Source organism: Ambystoma mexicanum, chromosome 5q (genome assembly GCF_040938575.1).
Source record: "Ambystoma mexicanum isolate Mex_15411 chromosome 5q, UKY_AmexF1_1, whole genome shotgun sequence".
Lineage (NCBI taxonomy): Eukaryota > Metazoa > Chordata > Amphibia > Caudata > Ambystomatidae > Ambystoma > Ambystoma mexicanum.
In genome coordinates, this window is record NC_090933.1 from 1289768275 (window position 1) to 1289789878 (window position 21604).

The 21604-nt window shown below is 46.0% G+C and overlaps 1 protein-coding gene across 1 annotated transcript in view; it reads right to left on the bottom strand.

Moving 5' to 3' along the window:
* FAM83H (family with sequence similarity 83 member H) overlaps positions 1-21604 on the bottom strand; it is a 573091-nt gene that overhangs the window by 189400 nt on the left and 362087 nt on the right. Inside the window, exon 3 of the mRNA XM_069621880.1 lies at positions 15407-15571. Within this exon, the coding sequence (XP_069477981.1) occupies positions 15407-15571 (165 nt within the window). The remainder of the gene's footprint in view (positions 1-15406; positions 15572-21604) is intronic.

Below are 21604 nucleotides of genomic sequence, written 5' to 3' on the forward strand. Positions count from 1 at the left end.
CTCATCACAGTATCTTCCAGGGAGATCTTTCTAAGGTCTTCCCTACTCTTCCTCCTAACAGTTAATCTTGGGTCTTCAAATCTACAAAGGTAAATGGAAGCGTGGGCTACAGAGGGTTGAGTGAAGGGAAAGGAGGATGAGTGGAGGTGATGAAGGGTTGGCATGTTGCGTTTCCCTTGGATGGTCATCCCTGTCCCTATATGGGATTGGGACAACCATCCCCATGAGATCCTCCCGCTAAGTACCACCCCTAGGGGGACTATTGGCTAGTAGTCTCACCACCCCCACCAGAAGTGAAGACATCCAAGGATTTGTCACAGGACTTGCCTGTACCTTAAATGAAGTGGCTGCAAATCTTCCTTTACAATAATCCTTTTCCTGGGTGTAGATGTCCGTTAACAGCTTTAAACATTCACTGACCCACACCCCATGAGAATCACATACGCAGCAGCCAATGCATCTCTTCTCTTAGATCAGAAGAAAGCCTGTGACCCACTGGATGTCACACACTTTGTCTGTAGTTAAACTCCTACAATCCATTCAAATACAGTTTCTTATGTCAATAACAGGGATCCATCTTTGTCCTTTAAGAACACATTTGAGGATGCCCATGCGGACACATGCAGGGGGTGGCTGCAGTACAGTGAAGGAGGCATACAGGCAGGAGAGTCACAGGCACGGCTCTACAAATCAGGCAAACCAGGGCATCCCACTCTCACTTTTGGCTCATACATGTACACAAATCAACCAATAAGGAACTGGGGGCACACAGGTGCTGCACTCCAGTTGGATCAGTCACTTTTGTTCCCTAAGCCCGCAACAAGCATTCCCCTTTCTTATGCATTCCCTTCAGATAACACATATGCCTCTACAATCCCAGAGTATATCCCTGGTGGGTGAATCAGGGGATGTCCATCCAGTCATACCTACACTGGACTGCTTCTGCACAGCTAATGCCTATCACACACCCCATCACATGCCCAACTGGACGTAACAGCTCTAGCTGCTAGAATACACCCCATAGAATTACCAGCATATTAGCTGTACACCGTATATTTTTTGCGCTTAGAGAAGTCAAGCCACCTCATGGCTTACTTTACTTACATTTTACTGTGTGCTTCCTGCCCTCCTTTTCAGAAACTCCTACACAACCCACCTCTTCACCTCCCAATATCAGGCCAAGGTCTAGAAAACTAGGTGCGAGTAAAACTTGCAGTATCAACTCTGACAGGCCTCAGTGCTGGAAGACCATTATATTCATAAAAGCCAACTCTAAAAGTACGTCTTCTCCTTTAACTACACAGTATGTCAGACAAATTCCTGTGCCTCATAACTCTGTGGTCCACTTACAGTGGTGGCTACATGACAGACTCCAAGCTATGGCAACGCCAGGATCCAAGCTTTCTATACGACAGCTAGTTGTGCTTGCTACTCTCCACCGCCTATACAAATTAATTTAAACTGTGTCGCTTAAATGTCTAACAATAGAGATGTAATATTGCCGGTCCTACTGGCCCTTTCTAGCGCGTACAACACATCATCACACTGGGCTGAAAAGGATTTGGGTGGAAAGAAGGTGCAGTGAAGGTCTGTATATGCTTTTCCACGTAGTCCTATCCCAGAAACCGTAAATTCGACATATCCTGACATTACTCACAAGAACTGAGGAATATGTTGTGGATGTGGTTAAGAAGATACTTTACTATAAACAATTGTATCAATTACCAAGAAATCCATAAGTAAGAAGCAGCTGAAATCATTCCCCGCCCTCCCCTAAGTCACTACTAAGAATAAATATCGATGTGTGGAAGAGAACGAAGTTACTGTTGGACCCGCATTATGAGTTTCGGTGGCATTCTGCCATGGAAATCTGCAGGCAGTAATTACCATACAAGGAAATCTGAGGATTATCACAGGATTGTGTGATTGAAGCTGCTAACAAAGTACACATGCAGTAGGTACTGCACGCTATCTTTATCAAGAACATGTAAAATGCATTTCCATGCATGACATGAACTGTATGTAACTAAGTATAAGCAACACTGTAACTAGCGCCACGATGTCTTCGGTCTGCTGTGCGCTCAACAAATGTAAATAAATAAATAAATAAATGATTGTGCTGAGTTAGCCTGCATATGTAGAAAAGAAAATAATAAATCAGCCCCATCACCTCTTCCAGTAGACGGAAAAACCATTAATTTCTGTTATTTTTTTCCGATTTTCTGTCTACAGAGAACAACAATAAAAAAAACACTGAAGCTTCATCAGTGATATTTGTAGGTGATGTACAGTGACAATCCTGAGTTAAAAAAAAACAAATCACTGGGGTGCTTTTCGGTCATATTCATAAAGAGCAGGAGAGAGAAAGCTCACTAACTTGTCACAGATGACCTAAAGAAACTTACACATTAGTTGGATAGCTCGAGATTTCTTAGGTAGGTGCAGGACGGTGGTCAGACCTGCCGGGTGATACAACTAAAGGTGTTCTCTAGTCAGGGTCATTCCATTACGAAGACATAAAAGCCCCACTCCTTTTGCTCTGTGGCAAATTCGACAGTCACTGTGATTGCCCCCGCTGGAAATTAGGTTGGCGTCTCACTGTTTCCACCCTGCTGGGAGTGTTTATTTATTCTCTTGACTGCTACTGGTTTATTGGAGTCTGCCGGTGTTGGTCTTCTTCTGCGACCTGCTGACCTTGTCTGATCTGGCAATGCCTTTTGGCCATGCCTTTTGGCCCGCAGTTCTAAAAGGGTGCATGGAATTGGTGATTGAAAGTGATACCAATCATCACAGTCACAGCATGTTAAAGGGGGGAGGGGGTTGCAGTACTAGGGAGCCCCTCACTGGCTGCGACACTCTCCCTAGAAGGCCTCGGACCCCAGGCTGGGAAGGGTCCCTTTTCCACCCCTGTCACGGTTGAGTCCCTGACCATGTAACACAGAGTGGATCCTTGACTGGACTGCGTGTGCAAAGGAGTTGCACTGTAAGGTTCCTGATGCAAAGAAGAACATGCAGTAGCATGAATACCGAGCTATTAAAATAGGCTTCTTCATGAAAACTATACATTTGAAAAAAAACATAGGATGATTACTCTTAGTTGGCATTTGACTGAGCACGGGTCAATGAGTACATCAAAGAGAGCATAATGTGCCTGCTCAAGACTCAGAGTTTGTAAATTTTTGGAAGGATAGCTCAGGGGCAACACGCTCGTCTCGGCAAGACGACGTAGAGCAAGGTTCAATCCCCGGGTCCCCGCTTAAAAACCTCTGGGTATTAAGCGTGTTATAAATAACCATTTACAATTACAATATTGGGAATCCTGTTTGGGCTGTAAGGAGGCCATGGTGTCAACAGTAAGACAGGCACAAGTGACCACAGTTTAAGGGGTGTATATATTGAACTTTCACAAGGGTGAGATAAACGCCTATCTCAACCTTAATCTACAGATGGGAGAAAGCTCCACCCTAAAATAATAAAGAAGGCCGTCCTAGTGGAGTCTTGTCAAATTAAAAAGGGCCTATACTAAAAAACCTATTGCCAATCCTTAACGCTCATTTACAAAATAAGGTGGGGTGATGTTCATGAAAAAGAAATAAGTGTTCAAATAATAAATCAGAATTTTTGGGCCGCTGGCCGGCCTCCCCCATATTTTCAGCACGGGACAAGGTGGTTCACTCGAACAAAGCACCCACTCTGGCTTCTGCGGCACAAGGATACAGTTCCATTTTCACAGTTAAAGACCTTTCGTTTCCAAGCCTCTTTACTTCTTGCAAGTCTCTTGACTCGGACGGTCTGGTATACAAAAACAACACGAAAATGTTATTTCCTTTTCCAGCACTCAATTCGGGTGCAATCGCATAGGAAATTCAGTAGATGGGCAGGCTGGGAAGGGGATGTGGAATACGTAGGAGGAACATCCCATCAAAAGAACGTTACCAGATATGGTAAGTAACTTGTTCTTCGAGGGGATTGTGTCCTCAGACGTATTTCACATCTATGACAGATTCCCAAAGCAGTACCAACTTATGGAAGTGGGAAAATAATTTACAATTTTAGAATGCCCATTCAAATGGCTGAATAGAGGCCTGCCTTACCAAAGGCCAAATCCTGCTCATGGATGGAGTCCAAGGAATAGTGTCTCATACAATTATGGACAGAGGCCCATGTGGCTGCTTCGCAAATATTGTGAATAGGAACACCCATCTGTAGATCAGTGGAGACAGCCACACCCCTAGTAGGGTGAGCCCGTAAGCCTACTGGAGGGTCCTTTCCCGCCAAACAGTAACACTCAGAGATCGTCAAAATGATCCATCTGGACAAGTTCTGCTTGGAAACAGCCTGGCCCAAGCGCCTTCATAACGCAAGCATAACCAACAAAGAGCTGATCGTCCACTCTGACCCAGGACATCCGTGAGAGATAGAAACTCAAAGCTCTCCTAGGATCCAACCTATGGAGCCTCTCCTCTTCCTTACCAGGATGTGGAGGAGGATTAAACGCTGGAGGAATTACCTATTGGCTCAAATGGAATTCCGACACAACCGTCGGAAGAAAAGAAGGCCGCACCCACAGGACAACCCTTATGGACAACAGTAAAGGGTGGCTTGGCGGAAAGTGCCTGCAACTCACTCACTCTGCGTGCGGAAGTAACCGCAACTAAAAACACAGTTTTAAAGGACAACAGTCGCAACGGACAAGAACGTAAGGGCTCAAACGGAGCACCCGTTAGGAACTTTAAACCCATATTCAAATCCCACCCCGGCCCCTGGAAAGGCGATGGTGGAAACACATTAGTTAGCCCTTTTAGAAACTGGGAAATCAAAGGAATCTTAATAAGAACATTCCTCAGACGAGCGCTTAAATATGGACAGCGCCGCCAGGTAACCCTTAATGGTACCCACTTGCAGGCCCTAGTGGGCTAAAGAAAGCAAAAAAGACAAAACCAAAGGAATGGAACATTGGAAAGGATCCACATTCTGTACCCTGCACCAGTCACAGAACTTTCTCCAACGTCAACCACAGGGATTTCATTGTGGCCTTCTGGCCGAAAGCAACACCTCCATCATGTCTTCAGGGAGGTCTCAATCCTTATACCTCAACCTTTCAGATATCAAGCATGAAGGCTGAGAGACTTGACGTCTGGATGGAGAACCCGACACCCCTCCCGTGAGAGCAGATCGTCTCGGTAGGGAAGACGGCGTGGAGGGCAGATGGACATGTCTAGAAGGTCCGGGTACCACGCTCTTCTGGCCCATGCCGGAGCAATGAGGATCATTCGGGAACCAAACCTCTGTAACCTCTGCAACACTTGCCGAATGACGGGGACTGGAGGAAACGCGTACAGCAGTGGGAAGGGCCACTCCACTATGAACGCGTCCCCTAAGGCTCCTCTTGGGGGAAATTCATGCGAGCAGAATCTCTCGCACTTCCGGTTGACACTGGTGGCGAAGGGATCCACTTGTGGGGTTCCCCAAAGGGCAAAGATCTCCAAAAGAACTTCCTCAGCCAGTTCCCACTCGTGAGAGACCGTGCCCTGCCTACTCAGAGCATCCGCCGCTGCCTTTTCATCTCCGGCCAGATGAACTGCAGAGATCGAAATTTCCTGCTGGATGGCCCAGAACCAGAGCTGCATCGCCTCCCTGCACAACGGAAGTGACCCTGCCCCCCCTTTTTGTTGAGGTAGTGCATGGCCACTGTATTGTCATAATCAGGACATTCTTCCCTCGATCAGACGGCAGAAAAGCCTTCAGGGCTAGCCTGACAGCCCTCAGCTCTAACAGATTGATGTGGAGTCTGGACTCCAACGGAGACCACCGTCCGCTGGCTGTCAACCCATTGGCATGAGCGCCCCAACCTGTGAGGGATGCGTCCGTCACGATCGTCACCTCCGGCCATGGTTGCCAAAATGGTGCTCCCTTCATCAGATTGCCTTCGTCGGCCCACCATAGAAGATCCTTGGCGACCGAGGTCGGAATCTGAACGGGATCCGACATCCTGCCGGAGAACTGCGACCACTGCATCTTGAGAGCCCACTGCAGGGATCTCATCCGCAGCCTGGCCTCTGGCACCAGGAAAATGGTAGGATGCCATGAGGCCGAGCAACCTCAAGAATTCGAACGCCGGGAGACTCTGGGCATGTTGAAACATCTGCAGAATGTGATCAGCCCTCACCTGGGGAGGCGAACACTGCCCCAGGGATGTGTCGAGCACTGCTACGATGTATTGGAGCCGCTGGGTAGGTGTCAAATGTGACTTCTTTAAATTGAGGGAGAATTCCAGCTTGTGAAGGGAGTGGCAGGTGACAGACAGATGATCCAGGGCTTGCTCGGGAGAGCATGCCCTGATCAACCAATTGTCCAGATAGGGGTAGACGTGGATCCCACCTTTCCTGAGATACGCTGCCACCATCAGCTTGGTGAAGACCCTCGGGGCAGAGGTCAGTCCGAACGGCAGGACCCGAAACTGAAAATGCGAGTCGCCAACCACAAACCTCGGGTAATTCCTGTGCTTGGGATGAATCCGCACATGATAGTAAGCATCCTTGAGTTCCAGAGACACCAACCAATCCTGAAGTTGAAGGGCCTGGAGGACTTGAGGAAGAAAGAGTTACCATCTTGAACTTGTCCTTCCTGAGGAGCTTGTTCAACCAACGCAAGTCCATGATGGGTCTCAATCCCCCGTATTTTTTCGGGATCAAAAAATAAGGGGAATACCATCCCTTGTTCCTCTCAGCTACAGGCACCAGTTCTATGGCGCCTTTCTCCAGCAGGGATAGGATTGATCCGGACGCTTCAAAGAGAGCCTCCCCGGTGGATTGTCGTGAGGCCTCTGCCGGAAGGGAAGATAGTAGCCGTGGGCTATGATCTCCAGAACTCACACATCTGAAGTAATGGCCCGCCATTCTCCAAGATGCTTCTCAAGTCTGCCCCGAACCGGCGAACCATGGGACATGGCCTCATTACTGAGCGGACGCGGCAGTGCCTCAGGGCAAAAAGGCAACTTCCCGAGCGGCTTTGGCATCCCAAGTACCTTGCTTTCCACCCCTGGTACTCCTACGGTGGCCCCTTTGACTGGCAGCTCCTCTCAATCTACCAAAGGAAGAGTAGTACCGAAAGGAACCTCCCCTCCATTGCTGTCCCCTAAGACAAAAAGGCAGAGGTTGACGTACTGCAGCGCTCAAAGACTTTGCTGCATCTTTGGAGGTCTGCAACCTCTCAAGGCTCTTGTCAGCCTTGCTGCCAAACAGATGAACACCATCAAAGGGCATGTTCAGAAGACGGGATTGAACATCAGGAGCAAACCCCGACTTACGCAACCACGCAAACCTGCGTATCACGGTGCTCGCAGCCATGGACCAGCTGACACAGTCTGCCGTGTGCAAACCCGACTGAAGGGATTTGCACATGGCATCCTTGCCGTCTTGCACGAGGGCTAGAAAACCATCCCTTTCTTCCCCTTCGGGAATATGCTCAGCCGCCAAAGGCGCACAGTTGCACAGAGTGTGTGTGTAAATCTCGTAAAGGCACAAGTGGAGTTGGCCGACTTCAACGCCATACCCCCAGCCGAAAATACCTTCTTTGCCCAACCATCAAATCGCTTATCGTCCCCATCAGGAGGGATGGTAGGGTACGCAGCCTGCTTCGAGGTGGCCGTAGCCGCCTGCACCACCAAACTCTCCGCAGTAGGGTGCGTCGATAAGTAGCAGGGGTCACTACTGGATGGGAGGTATTTCTTTGGAAGCAATTTATTAACTGCCGGTAGACTCTCCGGTGCAGTCCAAGCCACCACCCCCCTCCTTTGCAAGGCCATGTGAAACGGCAACACCGGGTCTGTGGGCAGACCTTGATCCAGGATGTCCGTCAAATCATCCGAAGAAAACTCAACAGGTGGAGCAGACCACCCCAAGTATTCTGTCACCCTTGACATGAGATGCCGATAGCAGGAATCCGCATGCGCCCCAGGCTCAGGTCGGCCAAACTCCACCTCTGGAGAGGTGTCAAGGCCACTACCGTCATGCAATGACTGACAGAGTTCCTCCATCTGACTATGCCCAGACAAAAGGTCATTATGGACATCAGGAGGCACAGGCAAGGCCATCTTCTCATCAGACAGTTCCTCAATCTCTGAAATATCCTGTAGAGGTTGGAAAAACTCCAATCTAGGAGGAGGAACAGAATAGGGCTCAAAAACAGGCCTGATAGACTTACTGGTAGCCTTCCTTGGAGGTTCCACTGCCCTCAGGGGCACCTCCGTCAAGTCCTCCACAAACGACGTTGAAGGAATCATCGACCGAGGCGCCGATGGCATCGAAGACTTCTTCTAGGCCGGAGCCTCGAGAGAGCCCCTCGACGGACACGCCGCTGATGGCATCGATGCCTTCTTGGAAGGCTTCACAGGTTCCGACGGTCTCGATGGCGTTGAGGACCTGGATCTGCCATGGCAATCTCCCTTGTCCGAGCGGGACCTCGACTGCTCCCGGTGATCGCGCCGACCGCCCGAGCCCAAAGGCGTGCGAGTGGTGGACCGAGCCTGTTCCCCGCCGGCTCCTTTCGAAGGCACGGCTGGAACTGTGCCTTGCGACTTGCAAATCGCTAGCATCTGCTGGCGGAATGCATCCCATTCGGCCGGCGACGAAGACTTGGTGGGACAAGTCAACCGTCTGGCAGAGTCCTCCTCCGACGAGGAAGGCGACCGGTGACGGCGCTTCCTAGAATGCCTCGACAAGGCAGAGGAATGGCGGGCACCACTCCTAGACCAAGACCCCCTGGATTTTCGCCGACGCAGAGAGTCACCCCTCGAGTCATTGGTCGAAAGCCCAGCGGACGGGGTTTAGACACCCTACCTACCTTCAATTTCCCCTTACATTCCCGCAAGGCCTTAGATGTCAGGGACTGGCAATCCTCGCAGTCTTCTGTGGCTTGGCTTTCGCCGAGGCACCAGAGGCAGATGCCATGCGGGTCCGTGATGGACATCTTCGAACCGCAGTCCCGACAGTTTTTAAAGCCCAACTTTGGGGTAGTAGCAAGACATCGTACACGAAGAAAGAATCAAGAGCGCCGAGATTCCGAAGCAAACACGTTTGCGGGAAAAAAACGGAACTGAGGCTACGGGCGCCGTGCGTCCTATATATAACATCCGGTGACGTCGGCCCCCGATGGAGGCCCTCGAGGGACAACGGATTGACGCTAAAGGTGTTATTGGGAAGGAGATGCCGCGTCTCACCCTCCGGTGTCCCACTTCCACTCCCCAAGGACCCCTCATCCAAGTGATCCTCCCGCACTGGTCCACCCCCAGGAACTGGATCCAAATGCGATGGCCATGTCCTGGCCACCTGGATGACAGATCCCAGGGGACTAGCAGGTAAGCGACTTTCAGGTTTCTCACGGGGCACTATATAAAGTGGACACACTCTTTGTGACATTTAAATGAGGAGCAGCAGGTGGTAAAGTCTCCAGTACTTAACCTTAATTTGATTATACTATGTGGCGTTGCTGCATGTTCGGCTCAGCTAAGAGGGATATCACCATATGCAGCATTAGCAGAAGAGGGAATAGTTGGCCATGCCCCCCTGGCTGTACACTAGCAGATATATTTGCGATCAAAGGAAAGCACAAGGTACCTTCATAAGAAGATGTACTTTGACTTCCACAATTTCAACTAATCTCAATGTTGTGCATATTGCATATCTCAAATGTTCATGTGTATTGTGTATGCCAACATGTGTTACACTCTCAATAGCTTCCTCAGTGTTTACCATGGGAGTGGTAGCTGTACAATGTGTAACCCAACAGCCATATTACATGTAACGTATCTTTATTTATTTGATTAATATGCATATAGCCACATTTAGGTTTTACATATAATATCCTTAAAAAATCATGGACAGCAACAGTTGTTGATACATATATCATGCAGAAACATTAAAAATCAGATCAAAATAAATGTAAAAAATAATAATCACTTAGGTTATTAAAATATCAACTATAAAACTTAATGAAAAACATCTTCAGATAATTTTCTAAGAATAATCATACAATACTCATAAAAAGTCATCATGTGATAGTTAACATTAAGATCATGACCGTATAGGATTTTCTCCCAAATCTTATCTACATTGTTTAGATCATAGCTGCTGTCGTATGCTTTGACCTGTTTTAACCTAATTGCATTGAGGCTTTCACAGTCACATACCAGGTCTTTCACTGTTTCAATACTAGACGTTCTGCATAATAAACAACATCTATTCTTTAGCAAAATTCCATATCTTGGCTCCATGATTTCTAGACAATCAGACATGTTAGACTTGGAGATTAAATAGTGTCTGATAGTTTTGGGCTCACGCAGTCAAATATTTTGGCATCCCTGGGTTATTCTCTCTTTGCTGTATGAAAATCCCACTATTACTTTTCGAGCCAAACAGTATCATATCTCTCTCTTGTCCAAATTCAGATATCACTTTTTTCACCAAACGTTTTACTTTAGCTGTGTTAGCCCAACTACTCGCATTTTCTTTTGCCCATTTGTGATAAATAGATTTCATGGTGCTGAGAGAGTATTGTACATCATTATTCTCAATTATGTTCATTGCTTTGATCACATCAACCATCATTGTCCCATTATCCAGGATACACAAATTTGTATATAGCATAGCAGCTCTTTACTCCATAAAATCACTAATCCGCATCTGATTACATTCTAAAAGAATATATTCACTAGGTAATGATCTGGGCGTGCAAAGTAAGATTTTTAAGATTTTACCATGAAATCTATTCATTTCGACCATTAATATCATACTCCAGATCTCCGCTCCATACAGAAGACATGACATTATTTTTGCCTCATACAGCAGCATTATCGTCTTTATGGACATCTCTGCTGGTTTGCCAATAAAGTGACTGAGCGTCATAGTGATATTCATACATCTGGATTTTATATCTAACCATTGCTGTTTCCAGGATAAGTTTTGATCTAAAATCACACCCAAATATCTATAACATTCCAGAACTTCAATTATCTGCCCATCTATTGACCATCTCAGATTTTGTCCCGAGCTACGCGGCATTTATTCCCAGAAACAAAATCACCTTTGTCTTGCTTAGATTGATTATAAGGCCATCATTAGTAGCAAATGTTTCCAATGTCGATAGTTTATTTAGTAACCCGCCTGGTGTATAATCTAACAGCAGGAGGTAATCCGTGTAGCCAAGCCAACCCACCTTGAGAGGACCAATTTTAAAGGTCATTTGACTTAATTGTGTTAAAAACCTCAGGAAGATCCGCTAAATATAAGTTAAACAGGGTTGCAGCTAAGTTGCAACCTTGCTTAACACCGCAATATGCTGGCAATAGCCCAGACACTTTACCTTCTCGATCTAATCTTACTCTTACAGATTTATTCACATACAATAGTCTAATCATCGAAAGCAAACCAGATGGAATATTCCAGTGTTTCAATTTATTCCAAAGTTTGTTTCTCAGAATGGTGTCAAATGCAGCAGAAAAATCTATAAAAGCACCATATACAGACAGGTAAGTGTCGTCTAGTCCATGAGTATTCTATTGCTGAATGATACAGTCTCCTGTACTTCGCCTTAATTTGATTTCATTGTGTAGCGTTGCTGCATGTTCGGCTCAGGTAAGAGGGATATCACCCTATACAGTATTAGCAGAAGAGGGCAGAGTTGGCCAAGCCCCCTGGCTGTACACTAGCAGATATTTTTGTGATCAAAGGAAAGCACGAGGTATCTTCATAAGAAGATGTACTTTGAAATTGTGGAAATCAATAAATCTCAATGTTGTGCATATTGCATATCTCAAATGTCCATGTTTATTGTGTATGCCAACATGTGTTGCACTCTCAATAGCTTCCTCAGGGTTTACCATGGAAGTGGTAACTGTACAAAATGTAACCCAACAGCCACATTACAAGTAACGTATCAAAGAGAGCCTTTCAGCAATGCTTCTGAATGAAATTATAAAATGAATGCATCACACCTAGAGATTCCAGTCATCTCTAGCATACTAGGATTGTAAACCTCTGGCTGGTAGGCAGAGGTCCGCTCTTAGCTTTAAAAATGCTAGTTCATTGGAATTAAATAAGCATTCATATCTTGAAACTAGAAGGCATTTTTCTAACATTAATCAGTATCAGAGACCGCTTTATGAGGTGCTAATTTCGGACATAGTCCCAAATAAAATCTTTTGAACTATATCCATGAATTGTGCGCTCTGTGGGGTCCATTTGGCTTTTGTGGCGTTGGTCTGGAGGAAGATGACAAAAATAGAATTTAAAGTTACCGTTGCTAGTTATGGACTTTTTAGGGGGTGTACATGACCAGTGACTGGCAGTCTTCTCAGAGGCATCTTGGGTCCAACGTAACTTCCTCAAACCACTTGAGGAACAGTCATCAGTTATTATTTATGGTTTGTATATTATTCCAGGGTAGGACCCAGGTATTAACAATTTGTCCTTTGTCCTTTTTCAATGAGTGGACCACAAATGAAAGAAGGGTATACATGAACACAAGAATAGATGATCCGCAAATTATCAGCTCTAAAGCCAACAAGAAGAATGTAACAGGGACATGAAACAAACGGATTAGAAAGATTAGGGGTGAGCGAATGGAAGGTATGACAATGGAGAAAACTGGTTTACAGAGAGGAAAGGACCACGATGCAACAGGTAATAAAGGTAGACCCTGCACTTGATGCTTCAAGCTCAGTATCCTCTAAAAGGATTCTAGTCGCAGGCGGGAACCGATAAGAAGCCGCGACAGTGGCACTGGAGATAGAAGATGGAGAGGGAGGCACAAAGGGAAAATGGTAGCATGGTGTTTAGAACTATGGTGGTTAATTAAATTGTGCATGGTTTTAGTAGACATAACCAGTTAAATATCTCAAGTGAGAACAGCAAAGATAGAGAGGTGCTTAAGACCAAGAAGCCTGAAAATAATATCCCTGAATTGTAATGGTCTCAACCACTATGCTAAAGGACAGGCCATATTGGATCCTTTAAAGCCAGAGTCCTGATTTTGCAAATCTACAGAACATGCACCGAATTTAAATATGGATGCTCTCTTCACAAAGGTTTACTCTGTAACGGGAAGTTACAATACTGCTGCTAGTGGCAATGCGAGAAAAGAAAGCCCAATTCAATAACATACATCTGTATCACTGCCCTTCCTACCTTCACCCATTCAAGATCCCAAACAACTTCTGGTATTTGGCAATAGTGCTGAAAACCTAACTCTTTTGTCCCACAACTCCCAAGAAAAATCAGAGACTTGGTGAGAGCGAACAACATTGCTTATTTTTACATGTTTGAGAACTTTCATGGAGTACCTCTTTACCTAGAGATACCTTGGCTCTGGCAAATGAAGACTGATAGGAAGAGTCAGTAAAAAGTCAGAAAGAGCCACGTTGCACCCACCTTCCAAAAAGCCAAAGGAATTGCAATAGATCCCATGACTAAGCATACAGGTTTCCATATTTTATGGGTGAATTGGGCGTTTTATAAAAAGCAGCTAGTATACAAGGTACTTCCGAGCAGCACCTAAACAAAAGAGGGCTGGGGAGAACGAGTTAAGGAGATCACTCAACTAAAAGGGTTAGATGACACAGAAAATACACCATTCGAATTTTCAATGACTTTCCAAATGCCGTGCAAAGCAGCAAATGATATATCGTGGTTACAAATAATTTTGCAGAAGATAAGGCATTTAAGTGCCAATATCAAGGTAAATGAAAGTGGGCGTTGGACATTAATAAACAGGAGTGCGCTTTTATGTCATTCAGATAGTCTGGTTGCAGTCTAAAATCACTTGGAAGGCCACTGCAAGTCTGTTCTTCTCAAATATTTTCAATTTGAGTGTGTCTGGGCTACTTTGTTGGCGATACTGGATCTATGTGGTCTCCTTCGGGTGTTTCTGGTGACCTGGTCCGAGAGGTACTCTAGGCCAGAATTCCAAACTGCTGGTCTGGTATTGTAGAATATCATTCCCATTTAAATTGGCCACCAGTAGAGGCTTTTTATGCGTCTGGAGATGTCGGCATATTTTCTTAGCTTCAAGGGCAGGCATGCTTGTGCAGCCCTGTTCTGTATGGGCCGGACTCTTCATTTCTTTTTTGAGAGGCCCAAGAGGGGGCTGTTGCAATAATCTCATTTTGAATGAATCAGTATTGGATTATCTGAATTTTCTGGATCATGTTCAATGCTGGAAATGGTTTTCATAGCCAGTTTCGGGTGCGGTGGCTGCTGAAGACTGATGAGACGTGCTCCCAAGTTATTATCCTCAGCCAGTGTTGCTCTGTCACCGCTTGAGTCTTAGAGTGTGGGTATAGATCAGGATCTCAGTGTTGCCCGAGTAGAAGCAGACATGGCTTTTTTGTATCCAGACTTTAATCGCTGCAAGTTTAGGGTCTTGGTCTGGTGCCTGGCGTTGAGATGAATTTGTAATTGGATGCTGTGGGCACAAGTGAAAATCTATATTGAAATGGTCCAAGATCTCTGTTAATTGCCACATCAAGGGGCACATGGATGAGCCCTGAGGCACTCTGCATGGCGGCTTGAAATGGGCCACTTTTAGCTTCACTGTGTGATAACTTTGAGGACAGACTCAATCCATTTCAAGGTGGTCCCCTTGATTATCCCTTGGAATTTCAGACGGAGGAGCAGGAGAGCAATATCCAGGATGGCATATGCTGCTAACCGATCCAAAAATATGATTTCTAGTGATTGGGTAGAGTGGAGCTTTTGCAGGATGACCTCCATTGCAGCCAGCAGTGTTTCATATTTCTTCCAGCTCTGAATCCTGACTGCCTATTGTGTTGTGAAAGAGGGTGTTTTCACTATAAAGCTGAAGTTGTTTCATTAAAGTCATTTTTAAGACCTTTGTCTGTAATGGGATTGAAAGGATATGTCGGGAGACCTAGGAACTAGAATAAAGATGTCAAAGCCACCACTTTATCTGTGAAAGAAAAGCACGCACAAACACAGGGTCGAGCTGACATTTAAAATAGGAGAGGGCTGATAAGGTTATAGTGTGTTCGATTAGAGAGATAGACCTGTGCCATGACAATCCCTACAATGCACTGAATCTTAAAAAGAATAGGTTTCTGGACCAGCACCCAGTGCATCTGAGAAGAGAGGGAGAGTGAATTCTCCACCCCTTTAAGTACTGGCTGCACAGCCATAACATTCCACAACAAACATGTTGAATGCAGCAGCTCTCACTGTTATTGCCGACACCTAAGCTCTGTTATTTCCTGGGTTTTGATGTTGAAAACAATTATGACACAAACGTCCATACACTGTACGTGATCCACCAGTGTCACATCGCCACAGTGGCCCACCAGTACCTCCTCAAGTACTACCCCTCCCCATGTCCACCTTCCAGAAGTATCCCTTACCTCAGCATAGTTCAGGTTGACTCGACATTTGGCAGCCATGTCCATGAAGAGGTGTGAATTCATGTGGTCCAGCAGAATGTAAACAGGGACACGCCGGGCAGCCACATCTAACATGTCACTGAAAAGGTCCACGTCAGTGAAAACGTCCATCACCAAAGCAACAACCTGGAAAAACAAAGGAGACAACTGTAACTTAGTGACTGACCTTCTCAAGGGCAAACCCCACGCATGAGGTGATAAAAAAAACTACTACATTAAAGGAGATAACAGGGGCATGTGGTACAGAGTATTTTTTAGGATAAGCATAAAAGGTGCCATTGGGACACCACACAATGAGAATTGTGGTCTAAAGGGGGAAAGACTTGGGAATGAGATCTGATACTGTTGCGACAGGTAAGATTTAGAGAGGGGAGTCTGTAGAAAAAGTGGTGAGGCTAGTGTTTGAATGCAGTCTGGGAAGCTCTTGGTGGGCGGGATACTGTTGGTGGAAAGGCATTAGCAGGACAACAGTTGTAGATCCGGTACCCAGTGATTTCATCACTGGAAATAAAATAAACATTGAGGGGGAATATATATATATATATATGTTTTGTTATACTTTATTGATTTTCAAATGGACCAAATTTACACACCCTTCCCTCTTCCCCCTCCCCCATTTCCTCCCCACCATAGAGTCATACATCTTTCCATTCAATATGCATTTTCAGTACTCCGACTAGAAAAGCTCCGAAATTCTCAGATTATGTGGGCACCACTGACACATGTAATACACCTGGAGGAATGTTAAAAAGTACACTTGGTCTCTCTGAACCATGTAAGTTGCCCATTCAAGAACCACAAAGTGCCAAACCTTCTGTAGTCAATCCAGTTCCGTGGGAGGTTGGTCATTCTTCCATTTCTTTGCTATTGTCAGCCAGGCAGCTACAAGAAGTATCATTTAGCCCCTCATTTTTCTCGTGGTAATCGGTTAATAACCTTTGTCCCACATGCCACACAGCCACTCTTTCTCCCCTATAATGTCTGCACTTGGAAACATTCCCTTCATCTGTGTTTTTATCCCATCCCAACATTGTTGGAGCCCGCCAGCAATTTGGTGAAGCCGAGGGGAACATTATGTGGATCTTGGCTGCGCTGTAATGCCAATGATACATTATTTTATACCACATTTCTCGTATGTGCATTGATCGTGTCATTTTAGGGAGGTTACCCAAAGAAATTCCCATTGCTCTTCTGTTAACGTACAACACAATGTGCTCTCCCATCTCATTTAATATTGCCACAGCGTTGGGGATCTGCGTTCATTGAAAAATGTATAGAGAACAGATAGCATCTTTCTCCACCCCGAGTGGGTTCTAATAAAGAGCTCAAAGGGGGTTCACTGGCCTATGCCCGTTGCTTTTAGGTTTGGGTCTGTCAGCTTCCGTCAGCCCCAGGGTGGGCTTGCATTATTCAAAGGATCTCATTTTCTGTCCCTGAAACATGTCGCTTAGTTTTAGGCAGCCCGCCTCCTTCCAAACCCTGAATGATACAGATGCCATCCCCAGTGGAAATTGGTGGTTTTGAAATAGCGGTAAGTATGGGGACGGAGAGATCGAAAGTATTCCTCTTGCTAGGGCCTCATCCCGTATGTCAGTCACCAGCCCCACAATCCTGCTCTTAGGCATATTGTGTGGCCTAAATTCCTTCCTCATCCACAAGAGTCCCGATAAGGTGGCATCTGCCAATGCACTATCATGTTTAACCCAAGTTTTCTGCATGTCACCCGTAAACCATTCCCTCATTAGTCTAAGCTGCGCCTCTTCATAGTATCTGTAGAAGTGGGGAAGCCCATTCCTCCCCTGTTTCTCTGTGCTGTTAAAATATTCATAGCTATCCTGGGGGGCTTGTCCTGCCAAATATATGTTGATATTACTTTATTAAGGGATCTGAAAAAGGTCTTTGGAACGGGGATATGGAGCGCCTGAAAATGATATTAGAACCACAATTTTTACGCCATTAATCCTTCCCAACCATGAGATCGACAGGGAACTCCACCTTTGTAGTTCTAATTGCATTTTCCACAAAGGGTGAGGGTAATTGGCACCATACATCTGCCCCAGTGACTTACTTAGGACCACCACTACATTTGTGATCCCTGAACACGCCTCTTTTAGCTGGGCAGGGCCCATCACCTGGTCCAGCATATCCGGGTGAACCGTTAAGTTTAAGATTTCTGATTTCTGCAAGTTGATTTTTAACCCTGCTAACATTCCAAATTCATCCAGCTCTTTCATGAGTGCTGGAATCCATCTCTCAGGGTCAGACATTGCTATCAACATGTCGGCTGCGAACACTATCACTTTGTGCTCTTCCCCTGCCATTTCAATCCCTCGGACGTCCTCAGCAGTTTTAAGCCTAACTAATAGAGGTTCCAAATATATTGCATAAAGCAGCAGGGATTTGTTTGACTTATTTGACTTGTTTTGTGCCTCGTCTTAAGTTGATACCTCTGGAAAGAGCACTGTTTATTGCCAGCCGGATGGAAGGGGTTTGGTAATTTGCTCATATCATATTGAGAAATTTAGAACCAAATCCCATATGTTCTAGTTTAAGAAACAAAAAGGACCATTAGACCCTGTCGAAGACTTTTTCAGCATCAAAGACGATCAGTAGTGCTGCCTGCTGTGTTATGTCAGTTTTCTCTATCAAATGACAAACACTGAGCACATTATCATGGGTTTGTCTCGACGGTATGAAGCCTGACTGATCCGACCCTATTAGTTTTGGCAGAAGCTGGGACAGTGTATTCACCAGGACCTTCGTGAAAATGTTGGCATCCAAATTGATCAGAGCAATCGGTCTATAGGAACCAAGGAGTGTCAGGTCGTATGGGGACACTGCCACTTTGGCCTCATTATAGACCCCGAGAGGTTCCCTAAAATGCCGAATGTGTTATACAGCTTTGTAAGCCTAGGAATCAAGCTTCCCTGAAATTTCTTATAAAAACTTGCTGTACAACCATCCGGGCCCGGGGCTTTGTTCGTATGCACATTTTTAATTACTGTCAGCGCTTCGCTCTCTGGGATGTCCCACTCTAGATTTTCCCTCTCCGTGGGTGATATTTTTGTGAGTGGGATAGTGTTTCAGTACAGTTCTTCCCTGATCTCCTCGGGTTCCTCCATGGCATAACATTTTGCATAATAACCTTCTAAGGTTGCTACTATCGCCTCAATGGACGTGGTCAGACCCCCTTCCTTTACCCTAATTTTCAGGATTGTACGGGAGAGTGTTTTACTTTTCAGCTATCTAGCCAGTAGGTTATCCGCTTTTTTTGCTCCCACTGAACATTTTTGCTTGGTGAACAGAAGGGCCCTTGCTGCATGCTTAGTGCGGAGGAGGTCCAGTGGACCCTGGTCATGTCTCAGGGATCGCTGTACCTTCCTATTTGGGCCTTTCTCCAGTTCTTGAAACGTCCCACACCTGGACCTCCAACTCCTTTTCCATTAGCTTATCCCTTCATTGCTATCAGGTGCCCTCTCATCACTGTTTAAAGGCATCCCATACTGATGCAGGAGCCATGCCTGGGGTCTCGTTATCTGTAAAGTACAAATCTATTTTCTCTTTTAAGGATTCTACCAACAGCGGGTCGGCAGCAACTCTGTTGGAAATCTCCATTTCCATAGTCCCCCTGCTATCTTATCTACCGCTATTGCTATCTTCAGTGGGGCATGGTCCAACATTGAGATGGTGCTCAGTTCTATGTCTTTTATTTTCCTTAGTAGTCATCTGGAAACCCATATGTAATCTATTCTTGATGGAGAGGAGTGGATGTGTGAGAAGTATGTGTACCCCTTCTGTTGGGCTTATGTCTCTCGCCATACGGCTTTCCACAGCGCTTGTATGTGCTGAGTCGCACGTGTGCTCCTGTCTTCTTGGGGGCACTCAGGCCATGTTGAAATCCCAGTGAGTTTACAAAGCTCTCAAGTTGAGTTAACGTTTCCCTTAGGAAACCATCTTGCCCCACATTGGGTGCATATATTGTGGCTAAAGTGCAAAGGCAGGCTTCTATAATTACGTTGAGGAAAATAAATCTACCTCCCGGGTCTATATGGGTGTTTTGTGCTTGCACCGACAATCTATCACTTATAGCTATTAGCACACCAACTGTTTTTACCGCGGCATTTGCTTGGTGTAGCTGGGAGTATCCTCTCATTTTTAGCTTCAATGTGTCCCTTTAACTTCTATGGGTTTCCTGATACATCACTATGTCTGGTTCCTCCCCACAAGTATACCTCCAATTTCTTTTTCTTGATTGGATTGTTCATACCACTTACATTATGGGTCAGTACTGTTATCGTTGCCATCTAGACCCGGTTCTTGTACCCGTGATCCTTTTCTGTCCTCTAATCCTTTCCTGTTTCCCCACTCTCCGGTGGTTCCCTACCTTTGCCCCTCCCAACGCCCTCCCATATGGTCTCCCTTGTCCCAGCTTTCTACAAAGTGCTCCAGATATTCCTCCCCAACCCCCTACGCTTCTCCCTTCCCTGAGGAGAGCCAGAGTCCCTATCGGTGCTAGGACGTGGTGTCCATCGCCTTTAGCCCTCAATCTTACCCAGAGCTGTTCGCAGGGTATCCCAACCCCACTTCGGATTCCTTCAGTCGGCTTCCCAAGGCGGCCCCACCTGCTGCTCTCTTAGTTCAACGTGCGGCTAAGATTGAATTGTTTGATCAGGGAGATTAAATTCGATTCATTACCTCGTCCTGTGTCCCCCCGCACTCCCTGTATTGGATGTAGTTTCTTTAACCGCGTCATGTTAGAGGTCAGTCCCTCATTTAGGGTTTCTCCTTTCCTTTTGCCCTGTGTTTTCTTGTAACTGTTTTCCATCCCCAGGTTTCATATTTGATCCGTCTGCTTTCCCCCTTTCGACGCAATCTTGTAGCTGCAGAATGTGCATACCCTCATCACACTGCATAATCCTGTGTTGGCGATCGTCCCAAGTAAAAAGAAGACCAAACAGGAAAGTCCAATTATATCTTATTTGTTTCTGTGCCAGGAAGCACACCACTGGACACATCACCCTCCATTTTTGTAGGATGCTTTGAGCCAGGTCCTGAAATAGTTGAATATCCTGACCATTGATCCGCGTGGGACCAAAGCTGGGTGCTGCAGAAAGAATCTTTTCTTTTTGTACGTAGGAGGTCACTGCCACTAATACATCTCTAGGCCTCGATGACGGTTCTTGTCTTTATGGGGCCACTCTGTGTATGCGATTGAATTCGACGTGACCATCTACTTCGCTCGTCAGAAGGTCTGTGAATATCTGATGTACCATGCTTTTCAGTTTTTATCTTCTACCAATTCTGGCAGGTTTTTAATCCGAATGTTGGACCGTCTTGACCGATTCTTCAAATCTTCGCATTGCAATTCTAAGTTGTGGGAAAGGCAGGTGACCTGTTACAGGACCTCCTCTGTCTTCGAGCCCTCTGATAGTTCCTCCTGGGCCATCTCGCTTGTGTCCACTCTCTCTTCAAGCTTAGCTACATCGGCCTTCAGGTCCTTTATTGACTGCTTCATTTCCGCCTTTAATTGGGAGAATTGACAGTGAAACAATGTCATGAATTGATCTTGGAACTCTTTAAACCATTGCTGCATGTCTTCTCTGCGCACCACCATATTCGTATGCCATGGGTCTTCGTCCCTCTGTCTGGGTGCGTCCCTTTCTCCCTTCTCGTTAGCTGGCAGTGCTAGGATTTCTGGGTCCCACAGTTTTGTCAGGCTATTTTTGGGACGTTTGGGGGAGAGGGAGGAGGCAGGGGAGTTTTGGCCCTGCTGATGATGCTTTCCCTTTTGCCTTGGACATGGGGTTTGATAGTCCACTCTGATTATGTTGTCGGCAGGTACAAGTCCTTTCCTCCAGGCTTTATGTCTAACTGATGACTGGGGTGATAGCTTCCCTTTCTTTATTTCATGGAGCAGGGGTTCGTAAGGATCGAACTGTGAATTTGTATCACTTCATTGGAATATCTCTAGGTGGCCCTCTAGATCTCTCCAGTGCCTAGCAGAGTTTTCCCACCCTTCTGTTACCGCTGGTTCCTCGGGCAGTGAGGATCGGCATTGCCAGAGGCCTTCTATCCTTCTCCCTCCACGGTGTTCGTGCTCTGACTGGGTGATCAGGTACCCTTGTATTCCGGGTTTTGTTCCTGTGTCCCACTCTGGTG